The 17,051-nt window shown below is 32.7% G+C and overlaps 2 protein-coding genes across 7 annotated transcripts in view; both read left to right on the top strand.

The window, feature by feature from the left end:
- Nucleotides 1-17,051, top strand: part of LOC132701343 (CUGBP Elav-like family member 4) — a 977,281-nt gene that overhangs the window by 684,420 nt on the left and 275,810 nt on the right. The gene's annotated exons all lie outside the window — the stretch shown is intronic.
- Nucleotides 10,055-15,944, top strand: LOC132701426 (protein FAM200A-like). The gene is made up of 2 exons (XM_060669307.1): nucleotides 10,055-10,453; nucleotides 15,735-15,944. The coding sequence occupies exons 1-2, from the start codon at nucleotides 10,055-10,057 to the stop codon at nucleotides 15,942-15,944; spliced, it is 609 nt and encodes a 202-aa protein (XP_060525290.1).

Here is a 17,051-nt window from a genome sequence, read left to right as displayed (position 1 = left end):
CGTAATTGTATTCGGCAACTGCTAATGGATTTATTTGTCTTAATTTTAAGGCTCTTTCATTTTCTTTGAGCCGCATATGCATAGGATGCTGTAATCTTTGGGTGTGTCAAACGGAATGTTGTCTTTGACGGATCGAAGATATTGAGAGATTTTGGCGAAGTGGTGAATCTAGTTTTGACGTTCTATTTTTTAAGAACTTTTGATATGTGGTCAGTGATATTATGAACTAACCAAAACTAACCAACTAACCAAAACTATGGACTTGAAATATTAATCAATAGTAGGTGATGAACTTAGCCCAGAAAAGTATTTTCGTTCCAAACGTAAACCGCGATGAAGTCTAAGCACACCACTGACAACAATTACGTGTCCCTAATAAGTGAATCTATTATTCAGCGGGAGTTATGAATTTCGCGTAAAATATGCATTAATTCACTGCTCTTCTCGTGTGTCGGTTTCAATTTTGATTTTATCGAACGTATTAGGTTTCCATGTAATTAATTTTACAAGTCGGTTTTGATTTAGTTCAGATTTACGCTGTCGACGGGGTAACTAATACCTAACTTCGTGCATTGAGCGCCTAGCTTTAAATCTACTTAGCGGAAAGTGCATCGCGTTTTTGTTATTCTGTTTTGCAGAAATTTCTTCTTCTTTTTTAGTATCTTATTTGGGTTACCTGATAGCAAACGCAGCATTCAAGCATGAAATTTTTCGGAAACATGTTTGCTTTTAAAAAACTCTTATCACTTTCGCTTTAGAAATTGTTTTTGCAAAAAGTACATCACGTATCGGGACCTCATATTGAACAGCACCGAATAAAACTAAATGAAGATATTTGCGGTGCTTTTCATATGCTCGAGTTGATGAACTAACTAAAAGCAAACTTTTATATTACATTGGAGGGTTGATATCTTGGAAACATTTAGCGACAGAAAACAATTTTAAATTAAAATTTTATCATGTATGTTCTATATCTTATCGAATTCCCTCTATATTTCCTCATATTTAAATTCCACCGTTAGTCCTAAAAATATTTCGTTTACTTTTTTGCAATCTGCTTTGGTAACCTAACTGTAAAATGTGCGCGATTTAGTTTTTGACGCAATTTTTTTGCAGGAATATTGCTGAAATTACAGTTTAACTACCTAAGTTAATACAGCTAAATACCGCTATACAAATTCTTCCTTCCAATATAGACAAGTCTTATAGTCGTATAGTCGCATTTTTGTTTATGGTAGGTATACGTATGGTATACTATTATTTTATTTCATTAAGCAGATACTAGAAAGATCGGATGTGTCCTTGCGAAATTTAATTTTTAAACCGAGATATTGCACTATTTAACAATATAGCAAACATATAAATTAAATAGCTTTTTCTGGGCAATTATTTCTGGATTAAACGAATGTAAACAACATAGCCACCATTTTTTTGAATGCATATTTTTAACCTATTTACAAGGTATATAATGTTCACTCTATTAACCAAAAACATATCATAATAAGTACTTTTTTTTTTGAAAAATTTCTGATTATATATACATATTTTTGTATATTGTTTATATATATATATATATATATATATATATATATATATATATATATATATATATATATACAGGGTTTTTCACTTAAAACTCCGCACGCCAATAAGTCCAAAACGAAAAGAAATATTTAATTTATGTAAAAAGTAGTCAAAGTGGGGGGTCAAGTAGATATTTCCTAAAGTTTAAAAAATTCGACGCCTGCAAAGAGCTGGGCGTCGCGACGCGTCGAAAAATTATTCGATTGCAGAGACTTTGGAAATACGCGCATACAAAAGTACATATTATTTAAAAACTTTTTTGTTATTTACTCAAACTTATTTACTTTACCCGTTTCTAAGTTATACCGATTTAAAGTAAACATTTCTTGATTAATTAAAAATGTGATTAACGCTTATTTTTACCCATGAATGTTAGTTACTATGGCAACCATTGTCATCGCAGTTGTTTTAAGTGCAATTACAAACGTAAGTTGTTATTGCTGTATCAAAAAATTGTTTCATTTTGTCACAAGAAATATCCAAATTAGTTCGGTTTAAAAAAAACTAAGAATTATTATGTGAAAATGGTGCAATTTAGCAATGAGGAAAAAGTAGACATGTTACTGGTGTTTGGAGAATGCAGATGCAATTGCAGAGAAGCAAAAAGAGTTTACGCACGGCGTTATCCGCATAGAAGAGTCCCCGATGCAAAAACCTTTTCAAGTTTATGTAAAAACTTGAGAGAATATGGCAGCTTCATAAAACCTAAAAGAGATAGGAACAGGACGGCCCCAAGATATCCCTATCAGAGATAAAAGAAAATACCGGTGTTACCATAAGTTCTTTGTGGAGAATTCTACATAGAAACTCTTTTCACCCGTACAAAAATAAACTAGTTCATAAACTAGAACCAGGCGATTATGCTAGAAGAATGTATTTCTTAGCGACATTGTCCGATTTGTATAGCCAAGATGCAAATTTTCTCTCGAAAATTTTATGGAGCGACGAAAGTCGATTTCAAAATAATGGAATCGTTAATAGACACAACTGTCGTTTTTGGTCCGAAAACCATCCTCGTTGGATTACAGAAATAGGTAACCAACGAATTTTTAGTATCAATGTTTGGTGCGGCATATTAAATGGATTCCTTATTGGACCTTACTTTTACGAAGGAACTTTAAATGCAGATCGCTATTTAAGATTTCTTCAAACTACACTTCCGGAACTATTAGAAGAAGTGCCTCTTGACACTAGAATGAATATGTGGCTACAGCAGGATGGAGCGCCTGCACATAATGCCCAAATAGTAACGAGGTATTTGAACCGAGATGGTTTGGTAATAATGGACCGGTAAGGTGGCCGGCGAGGTCCCCGGACATTACACCACCAGATTATTTTCTTTGGGGCTACCTAAAAAACGTTATCTATGAAGAACCTATCGAAGATATGACTGATCTCATTAACAAAATTAGTGCAGCGTGTGCCGCTATCACAAGAAGGACTCTCCTACAAGTGACCCAAGCTCATCTGTTAAAAGTTTTTGATAGTTGTGTTGGAGCAGATGGACATAATTTTGAACAAAATTTTTGAAATGTCTTATTATGTAGTTAATTGCAATAATAATTTTGGTTATTAACTTGTAGGTATTTTACTGTTTTTTCATTTATTTATCATGTTATCAGAACTAAATCGATAAAAAATAATAAATAAAATCATACTAAAATAGTTGAAATCTATTGTTTGTAACTGCACTTAAAACAACTGCGATAACAATGGTTGCCATAGTAACTAACATTCTAACATTCTAACATACTTGTAAAAATAAGCGTTAATCACATTTTTTATTAATCAAGAAATATTTACTTTAAATCGGTATAACTTAGAAACGGGTAAAGTAAATAAGTTTGAGTAAATAACAAAAAAGTTTTTAAATAATATGTACTTTTGAATGCGCGTATTTCCAAAGGAAATATCTACTTGACCCCGCAGTTTGACTACTTTTTACATAAATTAAATATTTCTTTTCATTTTGGAGTTATTGGCGTGCGGAGTTTTAAGTGAAAAACCCTGTATATATATATATATATATATATATATATATATATATATATATATATATATATATATATATATATATATATATATATATATATATATATATATATATTCTCACGTATTGATTCACGGATGGAAAAATGTGATGACACTATATTCCGGGATATCATCCGTTCGCTCGTTGAACTCCGACTGGAATCCTGCAAATCTTGCATCCGACTGGAATCCTGCAGACGTTTCGCCAAAATCTCACTTGGCATCTTCAATGCTCGCGCTCCGAAAACACTTCGAACACTTCGAAACGTCTGCAGGATTCCAGTCGGATGCAAGATTTGCAGGATTCCAGTCGGATGCAGGATTCCAGTCGGAGTTCAACGAGCGAACGGATGATATCCCGGAATATAGTGTCATCATATATATATATATATATATATATATATATATATATATATATATATATATATATATATATATATATATATATATATATATATATATATATATATATATATATATATATATATATATATATATATATATATATATATATATATAAACAATATACAAAAATATGTATATATAAGCAGAGATTTTTCTAAAAAAAAAGTATTTATTATGATATGTTTTTGGTTAATAGAGTGAACATTATTTACCTTGTAAATAGGTTAAAAATATGCATTCAAAAAAATGGTGGCTATATTGTTTACATTCGTTTAATCCAGAAATAATTGCCCAGAAAAAGCTATTTAATTTATATGTTTGCTATATTGTTAAATAGTGCAATATCTCGGCTTAAAAATTAAATTTCGCAAAGACACATCCGATCTTTTTAGTATCTGCTTATTGAAATAAAATAATAGTATACCATACGTATACCTATCATAAACAAAAATGCGACTATGTATCTTGGAAACTATGACAGTCAGGTATACGACTTGTCTATATTGGAAGGAAGAATTTGTATAGCGGTATTTAGCTGTATTAACTTAGGTAGTTAAACTATAATTTCAGCAATATTCCTGCAAAAAAAAAATGCGTCAAAAACTAAATATATAACCATTTTGGCACTTAACAATAACTACTTTTAAAATAACATTTTTCAAACGACGGTATTTCACATATTTTTTTCATATTGGCAAATATTAAAAAACAATTAATTTTAGCCATAGCGTAAACTAACAAATTCAACAACTATAGAATTTAAATTTGAAGAAGTATACAGGATGTTTCGTAAAGTATACATAAAAATAATTTTAGCTTGAGCGTCTAATACTATGTGTAAGTTTCTAATTTAGCAATGTTTTTTGTAGCTAGTGAGTGTAGTAGGTTTAGCTTCTTGTTACCGATATAGCCTTTTACCTAAATAATTTGATTCTGCTTTGGTTAGTCTAGTCTCACAGAACATTCGATATTTGTGGGTTTTTGGATAGTCCACCGATACATATAATGTTCAAAAGTGGTATGCTTACTGAGATTTACTTTATATAAGAGTCTACCAAAATCAATCGAACTAAACAACGAACTAGGTCGGTGATGATTTTAAAAATAATTCGGGATAATAAATCAACTGTGTCAACACACTCCGTTTTTTAGCAAATTGCTTCATTCTAACATACCTAATGATATCAGTATCATCTTTTGTAACTTCCGATGTACCGACCTTTTTGCTGTAGAGTGAGCCGTCTTCGGGGAAGACGCGTTTACTTTTTCTTGAACAGAGATTTCACAGTTGGAAAATAAATTGGCATCAGATTCGAAATAACAGTTGATTAGCTTAGGTTTAAATTTTATCTTATTTATTTTTGGGTAAGAGCTGCTAACTAACCAAATATCCAACATACAGAGTAATGATAATAAATACTAACAATAATAATGATAACAATGGTACACATGTCGAAATGAGACATTCCCTCTCCCAATTCGCATTGAACTCAGATAATTACCTATGATCGAGAACTTGTGCGGATTAGCTCTGATGTCACTTGTTAGTTAGCAGTTTCATAATGAAGCATCTGGTAACCTGGATTAGTTGTTCAGGAGCGGATTTACCATTTAGAGGGCATATTCTGCTTGTGATGCCAGTTTCGCTTACAATTAGTTTAAATACCGTATTACATTATATCTGAAAAGTGGGAAATCAAAACACCTCAATGAAAGTAGGAGAACTTGTATGAGATATTAGTGTTTTTAGATGCATTATTAAACGCCACGCAACATTTATTTGTTAAAAAACACAAATTTAAACATCAGCTCAACTTGCATAACAAATCCTTCTTTTGGTTGGTTTTGGATAGTTTCGTCGTGATATGATCGATTTGTGCCTGTGGTAAGAAGAAAGTCACATTAGTTTGCCGGAGAAAGCTTTTATATTATGTGATCTGGCATTGTGTTCCTGAAAATTCGATCTTGCAATTGCGGTATCAATGTAGTATTGAGCTTTCATGGAACTGTTCAAACAAATGGAACTGTTGGTTAATAGATTATCAATCGAAACAATTGTAGCACATGAGCTCCAATTGCCCAACATAGCATGACTGTTGTAGCATTTCAATTTTCTAAAGGAAAATCCCCTTGTACGTCTACTATCATGCTTCGTTCAAATTTACTTAATAGACACATTGCCAAATGCTCGGCAAAAAGGATTTTACTTGTTGATTTCTGTAAAACCGCCAGAAGTCCGATAGTTAGCCAAAAGTACTATAATTAAAAAGAATTAAAGGCACGTCGGCTTGTAAGGATTTTAACTATTCCCGCTGATTCATACACGCAGCGAACAAAACATAAACAGCGCAATATTGGAAACAGAACATGTCGAACATCAAAGGACTTCGCACGAGAATAAATCTGGTCAAAACTCTTTTACAATACAATTCCGTTTTGCTTTTGCTTTATGTTTTGGAAGCGTGAGATCTCGCAAGGTGGTTTCATGAACCCGTTCGAATGTACACGCATTTAAAAGGCCTTTCGGTTCACCTGATCCACATTTGAGGTTGGCGGCGGTTTGCTTTGTTTTCAATTCGAGCGCTGTTGCCTGCTTATGCCATATTTGCTCGGAATTACTTTTCGAGTCACGCATTTATTTTTAGTAAGTATATTATCTTTTCTGATCGGTTTGCTTACGCGGATGGCTCCGAGAATTTTATGAAATCTCATTTGCCGCTTGCAAGAAATCTCCGTTGATGTGTTGACGGATAGGCAACGTGGCATCTCTGGCAAAGCTTAGATACTTTTGCCGCTTGGTCGGTTTTTCAAATCTGACAAGGTCTCTCCTTTTCAAAGGGGATTTGCGGTCCTAATTCTTATTCAGCGGTAGCAGGGAATACGAAATAATTTTGAGCTGTTGCGCTATGTGAAGGTTCGGTCCCATGTAATAAATATGACGAAATTGGCCTTCGAGTATTGTTGCAAAAATGGTTTTGTCAATATTTGGTTGATTAGACTTAATGTAAAATTGAGATAGAATATTTTATATTTAAATAAAAGCAAGAATATAAAGTGTGTTATTTAACTTTTCAAAGAAACTACCACAGGCTGCTGTGTGCTTGACTGAGACTGAAGAAGCCAACAGGATGATTAGCCAAACGTTAGCAAGTTCGACTAAACAACAACCGATACAGGAGAAATCCAGAAGTTTTAGAAAAACTAGTGTGTTATTTAATATGTGTCCAATATTTCAATTCTCAATTGTTTTTTAGGTAAGAAGTTACGATAAATGCGTTACGATAAAATAGTTTGCCATTGAGATTCAGATTGACAAATTTTTATTTTTATGTTTGCTATTCCTGCATAAATTCAAACCTCGCTTTCATCCAATAAAATCGTGGCAATTCGACAGTTGTGAGTTTGAATTTCTAGGCATGCGCAGAAGATTACTTACAAAATGTCATTGCAGTCTGAGGCGCATCAATTTTTTTTTATTAGTGGCCCATATATTACCAAAATATTGTTCGAGATATGTAGTAATTTCTCATTATAACATTTATAAACCATGTTACCCGGTTAGGTATCATATTTTGCTTACTTTATCGAGTTCCAGAATATTTCAAGGAAATTTTATATTTTAAAAATTATTTTAGGATGTAGCAACAAAACTTATAAAATCAATTACAAAAAAAATAAGTTAATTCAAGTTAAACTGCGAGATTATATCACGTGTTGCAATAAATTTGTGTAAACATTTATTGCTTTCCATTTGGTAATTTCGAATACTCGTTTATCCAAAAACTATTTAGTGCCGTTGTTATAGTAAAATTTGATGTAACTGAGTTAAATTAACCCATCACATGATAATATATCCACCGAAAAATAAGACGTCTTTAAAGGAACTCGCACAATAATAAATGCCTCGAAAAGAATCTTTTGTCAGCGTTAGGCCGAAAGTTCTAAAAACCGATTTTTCAGTCTAAGAAAAGTGTGAAGAGTACGCTGGGCGAATACGAATTGATAACAAATGTCGCAATATATTGAATGAAAATCCCCAGGAATCGAACAAAATTTTCTCTCCCGAAACTTCGTTAAGCTTTACAATCGCGTAATAAATTTTTTAAAAGAACGTTTCTAATGAATTTATTGTGGGGACGCCGCTGTAGACGTTTTTGATGTGCCAACATTGATTTCACTCATTCTACAAGATTGGTGCGAACTATATTTCATAGATAAAAATTAATTGGTATTAGAACAGCCGACCTGAACTACTGATTTATATTTTTCCTGTTTTGTTTAAAATAAAGGAATTGGATAATTACATACAAATTTAAAACCACAACGAATGTTATACAAAATGTCCCGTGGATGTATTATTGAAAATCTACAAGTGTCGAAAATGTGAAAGTTTGCAATTATACTAAAGTCTAGCAGAGCCGCTTTTTACAAAACTTCTGGATTCCTCCTGCGTCGGTTTTTGCTAAGTCGAAAATGCTGACGTTTCGCCAATCATCCTGTTGGTTTCTTCAGAGTTTCATTGCAACTGGCTCGTATTTTACTCTGTACCTGCTTATATATTGCTTAATGGGGGGGGGGAGCTGATTTGAAGTTAACATCAGAATCAGAATTGAAGCATATTTGAAAAAATAACTTTGATTTCTAATATGTTAAGCACTCAAGGTTTTATTTTAAATATTTATAAACGAAACCAACGAGACTTAAAAGTTAAAAGTCATAAATACAGCATTACTTATTAATATGAGTAGACCCTAACAAATATTATTAGATTTTCCAATTGTTATTATTGTTACATTATTGTTCTTATTATTATTATTATTATTAAGTGCTGCCATTAACTATAAATGCCAGGTTTCCAAATATTTACCAAAAAATTGAAATTTTTCTATGACAGTTCAACGAAGTTAACAATAGAATATCGCAAATTGGGATAGACATGAATAACAATTACACCTCCAACGTCTAGGTAGTCACCATGGAGATTAATTATAATTTAAAATAAATAAATGACACAAACATTGTTTTACCACCTATTTATTCTCCTATGGCAGGGCTCCTTAAACTGTGGGTCGCGACCCCCAGGGGGGTCGCGAGACTACTGAAAGGGGGTCGCAAAGATCTGACATTTTTCAATCATTATAAATAAAATTTTAAAATTAGTATACACACTACTTACAAATATAAATACAAATAAAAATCATACAAAATGCTATTGTAGTTTTATTATAACTATTTTTTGAAAAAAGTGGCAATGCAAAACTGTTATGTAGGGCCTATAAATGAAAATATGGAGTAGCATTTAAAATAATAAATACAACGCGCTCCTCGATTTTCAACTGAACGTTCGACATTGATGTCTGGCCGCCGGCGTCAGTGTTTGCAAGATAACTTAGTGATTATAATTACCCAGACGCCGCGTCGCCTTACAGCTGACACATACAATACGGGAGCATAATCAAGCTAGGCTAGGCAAATCGGTATATTATTTTTATAAAAGAATAATAAAAAAAATTAAATGAAAGCTTCTTTTTCGGCGTCTTTGTGATAGGGTGCCTTTGTGCGCTGCACACTTTGAACACACCATGCGTCGGGGTTGATCTGATCGTGATTTGTTGTCATTGCACTGGTAAAGATTCGAGCGTAGTTATTTTTCTGTTTGTACTTCAGTTTGTCTTCGTAGTTACATGTGTGTATTTACTGTGTAATTTTCAGTTGGTGTTTTTAATTATTACGTTAAAGTTCAACTACATTTTGTTTAATTATTTATTATTATTTAACCATCATGGATAAATGGCTAATTAAAATTCCAACTAATAAGTCTGCCACGCCGTCACAACCAAGTTGCAGTGCTTCAAATCCGACTTCTAGCAAAACAAAAAAAAGAAAATTTGACGAACCATATTTGCAGTAGGACTTCACATGCTCTTCTCACAACAATGAAGAACAACCAGTGTGCTTAATTTGCAAAGAAGTTTTGGCTGCAGAAAGCATGAAACCGTCAAAACTTCAACGACATTTGAATACTAAACATACAATGTTATCAAAAAAGCCAATAGAATATTTTGAGCGTCTTTTGCAAACATCAAATAAAGAAAAGAACACTTTGGAGAAGTATGTTACTTTGAATGATAAATATCCATTGGCATCGTATGAAGTTTCGTATTTGTTAGCAAAAACGAAAAAGCCTTTTACTATTGGAGAGCAACTTTTACTACCTGCAGCTATAAGAATGTCTGAAATTGTTCATGGAAAACAGTATGCTGCTGAAATGAGTAAAATTCCATTATCAAATGACACTGTGTCCAAAAGAATTTCAGACATTAGCAATGATCAATTTCAACAGCTTCTTATGAGGCTTAAAGACAGCTCAAAGTTTGCAATACAACTGGACGAGTCGACAGACATTTCAAAAATGGCACAGTTGTTACTTTTTGTAAGATATATTTATAAGGGAAACATTCATGAAGATATACTGTTTTGTCGTCCTCTGGAAGGTCATACTCGTGGAAAAGATATATATAAAAGAGTTTTTTGAAAAAGAAGGATTAAATTGGAAAAATTGTGTTGGTGTGTGCTGCAGCAATGACCGGACAAGATCTTGGTTTTACAGCATTTGTTAAAGCTGGAAATGATCATATTACATTTACACATTGTATGATTCACCGAGAGGCACTTGTTGTTAAAAAAATTGCACCAGAATTAAACACTGTGTTTTTTGATGCAGTCAAAATCATTAACTTTTTTAAAAGTCGAGCACTTAATTGTCGATTGTTTAAAAATTTGTGCATTGATATGGATTCGGATTATACAAGTTTATTGCTACATGCTGAAGTTAGGTGGCTATCAAGAGGTCGAAGTTTGAAACGATTATTACCTTTAAAATATGAAGTTCTTATATTTCTAACAGAGCAAAATTCTAATTTGGCCGATTATTTTCACGATAATTTATGGCTTCTCAAGCTATGCTATTTGGCAGATATTTTTGATAAAATCAATGATATGAATTTATCAATGCAGGGAGTCTGCGTTAATATGTTTATTTTAAAAAATATACTTGAGGCCTTTGTTAAAAAAATTCTTATATGGAAGAACAGAGTGGAAAGTGGATCGCTCAAAATGTTTCCATTTACTGACGAGTATATAATTAGTAGCAATATTTCAAAAAAAGATACTCCTATAACAAAAATTATAGTTAATCATTTGAAGGATATGGAAGTTTACATGCATAGATATTTTCCCAATGATATCGATACACAACAATGGATTGGGAATCCATTTTCAATTGAAATGGAAGAAATTAATTTTTTAAACTTAAAATCGCAAAAAGAATTTACCGAATTAACAAGTGATACCACCTTGCGACTCAGATTTTCTCAAGTGCCTGTGCATGAATTTTGGATAGAAATCAAATCAGAATATCCTCTACTATCGGAAATGGAAATTCGGAAATTTTTTCACGTATTGATTCACGGATGGAAAAATGTGATGACTTGGCTTGGATGATCACTTGGCATCTTCAATGCTCGCGCTCCGAAAACACTTCGAACACTCGAAGTGTTTATATATATATATATATATATATATATATATATATATATATATATATATATATATATATATATATATATATATATATATATATATATATATATATATATATATATATATATATATATATATATATATATATATATATATAGTTTTATGTCATTCTATTTATTGTGTTTTATTACGACCGATATCCCGTCAACGTTTCCAATTATATATATGTGAAATGAATGGGTACGTATTCTTTAATCCTTATTTTATTTACATTGTAAAATAGTGCGATATTACATCTACATCTTCGGTTAATATATATTTCATTATATGGAGGAGGGGGTCGTTTAAAATTTCCTAAGCTTGAAGGGGGTCGCTATATAAAAAAGTTTAAGAAGCCCTGTCCTATGGCACTAGGAACTGTTAGTTTGACGTTATAGTTAAAGGGTCGACGCATAGTGAATAGAAGACATTTAGTTGGGCATTAGGCAATATTTCCTATATCATCTATTGAAATTACATAAAATTTAAAAACATATTTTTTCAAAGAAATTTCGAAAACTACTAAAGCTTTACTACTATTTAGACATCTTCTGGATTGTTCCTGCGTCGATTGTTAATGAACTGAACTTGCTGACGTTTCACTAATCTGTTGGCTTCTTCAGAGCTTAAACGAAATTGGCTCGCATTCTACTCTACTGTTTGAGGTGAACAAAGCTAACGGAGGGGCATGAATATTCTCTCAGATGACTAATTCCCATATTGGTGAAAAGTAAAGACCTGAGTCGCGGTTAAGATTGGTTGCTTATAGACTCTTTCACGTTCTTTGAGTATAATTCATATTTTTCGTCCGGTTTCTTCAATGTTGGTGAATTCTTTGCCGCATGTGCATGGAACGCTGTAAACTCCTGATGTCTCGAACGAAATTTTGTCTCTGACGGATCGAAGATGTTGGAGAGATTATTGGACAAGTGGTGAATCTGGTTTTGACATTATATTTCTTAAGAATTTTTGATAAGTGATCAGTGATGTTTCCAATGTAAGGAAGGGCAAGAATGACAAGTGTGGGGTTGCTTTTGGACTCGTTGTTTTTTCGGGGTTGTGGTCAAGTGTATTCTGCGATGGATCGCTTAATATCTCTAATGTGAAAATTATTAGAGACAAGAGCAGATGTAATGTGTCTTAATTCGAGGTTTGATAGCTGTTAATTTTTTTTTTAATTTGGGAAATTGCGAAGCTGGTATTTGATGACGTAAGAAAAAGAAAACAAAAGCAAAATACGATTGTCAATCTGCAATCTGCAAACAATAAAAGTATTTAAATCCTAACAATAATAATATTCGATTTTTACATATATTTTAAGCAGGATAATAATAATATGGGAATAACAATTGTTCAAGCGATGTGAATTACTCCCAAGCCTTCCGGAAATAGCTTGCGTCTTGTAGTTTAAAACTTGTTGTGGTTAGTTTTGGTTACTTGTAGTACAAACTACCATTGTCAGTTTTCTATTTTCCATTTAACATGGACTCATTCCATTGTGATAAAGTTCGAATCTTCTTTCAGTTACTAAATCAGCTGGACATTTATGGCCTGCTGATAATCTCTCGTTTACTTACAATCTGGAGTTATAATATTGTCTGAAGGCACGATAATTACCTGTTTATTGAACAAAGTTAACTACGCCTATCGCCGAAACCGAAATTGAGTTCCGCTCGGAATTTCTTGTCTGATATAGGCTACAATTGAATTTAAACAATCTTAAATAAGAGCGTCGATTTTTTAATTTTAAATTTGGTTGATATTTATAAAAATCAAAGCTTGTCCTTTTTTCGAATTCACACAAATCTCGAACATACTTGTCATTGCTAAGAACATTCGCTCTACAGTTTCGAGGTGTCTTTCGATGCGCGGAAAATAAAATTTACCGGCTTCCCACAGCGCGTACCTCATTCACACGTATCCTTTCCAGTCTCTTCTTTAGCCCAAAGTTTTCCTTATGTTCCCTTTTGACTCGGCAATGTCGTTCGTTAAAGTTACCATTCTTAAAGTTCGCCGCAATCCCGCGCAACTTCTTTTGTCGGCGATTTTTTTCCGTTAAACTTTCGTATTTCTCGATTTTTAACTTAATTCCTTAAAGAGGCTTATCGAATATATGTTTTGTCTAGTTAAACAATGTTTATTTCCGAGAGGAGTGAGTTTTAACGCCGTGAGACCCGAGCCACGTGGCGCGGCTTGAGTTTCGCGTCGGGTCCCGGCAATTGACAGATGGCGAAAAGATGCCTCGTATTTACTATTGTCGGGAAATAATGCTCTTTCAACAAAACGCGGGGTCTGAACTTTGTCTCGATAAACTTCTGCATTATAAACTTGTTTTGCGATTTCATGAGGTGAATTCTAGGTAAGATGTTCTCGACAATGGAATTGTCCTAAATCCCTGTTTAGATGGAAGTTTTTTTAAGAAGCTTACAAATAGTTTTTGGAGTCTAGTTTAAAATAGCGCTCAACACTTGTGCTAAGTTTTTTATTTCATGTTGTGTTGTCAATTAAAATATGTGACATGCGTCCTTACCAATTGTCGAATAATTATTGAAACCACAGGTCACGGTAACTGCAAAATCAACATGTTGAAAACTGTGTGTTGAGTTCCAAGGAGAGATATCAACCTTAAAAAATCTACGAGTTGGTGTGCCTCAATTCTTAGTTTTGGGGCTGTTACTATTCGACATATATATCAATATCCTTAGTCTTTCGATTCTTCGATTTAAATGCGATTATGCCATCGGCATAAGCTGTGTTAAAAACTTTCAAGAATTAAGTGTAAATAGGGGTACTCTTGAATATTTAGCAAACTATTGGTTAGAAAATAACGCCTTAAAACTGAACCTTGACAAAACCCAAAACTTGAGGATTTCAACTAATAAAGCTATTACGACTGGTAGTTCTGCTAAACTACTTGGTGTTGTTATCGATGACAGACCAAATTCGTCAGAACACGTTGGCGAATGGAAAGCAAAACTTAACAGTGGACTGTAATTGTTTGTTCTTGTATGTTATTCTTAAATTGCAAAGCAAGCACTAAGAACCATTGCTAGAATTGGCTATCGTTGTCATGCATTATGCCATTGCTATGTGTTTTGTGCACGTATACCAAGAAATTCCGTTAATTATAATTTACTAAAATTTTCTGAGTGACAACATAAGATCCTTAGATAACATATCTTTTGAAAAGAAAGTGAAAGATTACCTACTACGTCACTGTTTCCAATTCATCATTGAAGTTAAAGAAAAGGTAAAAACTAATACAGATCTCTTTATAGTGAAATTTTTACTTGCTACAATTACTCTTTGTAAAATGTAGTCAATAAAAAATAGAAATACAAATATATTAAATGATATTAAAATGATGCAATCCAACTTTTTGTAATTATCTCGTATTATGCAATATGTAAATGCTTTGCTTACCCAAAAAGTAAACTTTCTTTTGCAGATATTAATGCAACTCAACTACAAATTTTCACCCTGATTGCTGGCTTTAACCTGAAAATCCCTATTTCAAAAGTATCAAGTAGAACTTAGTAACTTATTTCTTTTCTAATATATTTAATAATAATCAACAAATGTAGTTTTAATTTTTGTAATTCCTTAGAATTTGTTATCATTCATATATTTTAAATTTCAGATAGCCCTAAAATCAAACTAAAATCAAATCAGGTAACATAGGCGGCGACCCAAATTCAACTTTGCGAGAACCGATTTTACCTAAACATTGACAAACGATTAAAATTATTTGGTGGGCTATCGAAAAATGCGTGTATGATGGCCCTCTTCATTACACGATACAAGGTCACATGAGGGCTGAGTAAACAGCATCCTCTAATTGGCATTACGGGGTAATAAATAAGGGTACGATTATATAATTTCGGCAAATTCCAACCCAAACCCTGAAATTCTCTGATTTTTTATCTGATCAATATCGCCGGTTGTTCATGTTTTCCATGAAATATAGAAGGGGATTATATTTTCATCCTGTTTACCATCGAACCATTTTGATTCTATTAAACTAATAATATGGCTTACGGGAAAAAAAAGAGAAAAGTTGTTCCCGCTCAAGTAATAAATTGTTATGTTTGAGCGTTTTTCCCTATTTTCGTTTTAAATACGAGGAATAGTAGAACTTAGGACTCGAAGGTAGTCTGAAAGACAAGGAATTTCGGGATAAATTTGAACAGCCGGAAAAGCAGAAGGAATTAGCTAGACTATCTTACTATCTTGATAGTCACAGACACGAAATGCTGGAATTAAAACATTATAATCTTGATAGAGATCAAAGTTCATGTGCTAAGAAGACTGCAGACTACGTGTTCAATAATATACAAATGTGAGACTTTAAATCACAAGAGTGATTTGAGTTATTGAGAAGTTTTTGATGCTCTTGTTACCAGACATTGTTTAATTACGAATTTGCTTAACCTCGTACTGCTGACATTACTAAAGAAGATTTATCCTAAGAGGAATCGGGTAGAGAATAATCCAATTATATATTCCATAAATGGTTATGCCAGACTACAAAAAATCGTTTAATTACTCACTTAATGAAGACATTTTCGTGTTCCCTTATTTAGAATTTTTTTCTTAATGCGAAAAGTAATAACAAGTTAAATTTGCAATGACAGTAAACAGGGTGAACCACTCGAAGATGATATGGTAAAATTCAAAGGAAATTGCAGAGATAGTTTTCCGTATTTCAGTTTTTAAGACCTACACACCTAAAATCGTTTCTAAATAACGATCACACTAATTTGTATAAAATGGAATAACAAGTTTGATGAATAAAAATAATGAAAATAATAAACAGCGGTGTTCCTAGAGGTAGTTTATTAGAATGATAAATATAATAATAAATAGAAACAGAATTTGCATGTCTGCATATTTTTCAGTTTTCATATAATTCGGTAGCTAATTTATTTTTTTTTAGGTAAGTGTTTGGAGACAATACAGTGAAGCGGTAGTAACCTAGTTGGGTTCCTGTCGGTAAGTTAGCCGTCTCAAAAACATGATTCCAATATTAAGAGGTTGCATTTAAAAACAAGCTTAAGTTTATGTCATTTCTACTGCAGAAAACTGTGCAGTCGATTCCTATAAAACACTTTGCCGTTTGCTGCGCTAAAGCATTACTGTCCGGTTTTCTTTGATTACGAAGATGTACATCTCAGTAGAGACAAGGGACAAGAAATGGAGTTCGAGTTTAGCGATTAAGGCGTCCAAATCGGAAATCCAGCCGTAACCAATATTTTTCCAGTGCAATGCCTTACATTGATTAAAATGAAGTCATTTATCTCACAATTATCCCCCAAAGTTGCCGATATAAATTATACAGAAGGAAGGATATAGGATACATATTATTATACTGAGCTTTTATATACGGGGTTAGTCGAAAGAATGAGTATTCTATTAATTCAGTTTTCATATTCGCTCATGGTTTTTATAAT

The sequence above is a fragment of the Cylas formicarius genome, unplaced genomic scaffold, assembly GCF_029955315.1.
Source record: "Cylas formicarius isolate icCylForm1 unplaced genomic scaffold, icCylForm1.1 PGA_scaffold_4__25_contigs__length_36172078, whole genome shotgun sequence".
Classification (NCBI taxonomy): Eukaryota; Metazoa; Arthropoda; class Insecta; order Coleoptera; family Brentidae; genus Cylas; species Cylas formicarius.
This window is presented reverse-complemented; position numbering and strand designations above follow the sequence as displayed.

Bases quoted from the DNA above. Each gene is read 5' to 3' on its own strand.
- LOC132701426 (XM_060669307.1), top strand. From the start codon at position 10,055: ATGTTATCAAAAAAGCCAATAGAATATTTTGAGCGTCTTTTGCAAACA. The intron at 10,454-15,734 runs GTAAGATATATT...GAGGAATAGTAG, and splicing joins TGGCACAGTTGTTACTTTTT to AACTTAGGACTCGAAGGTAG.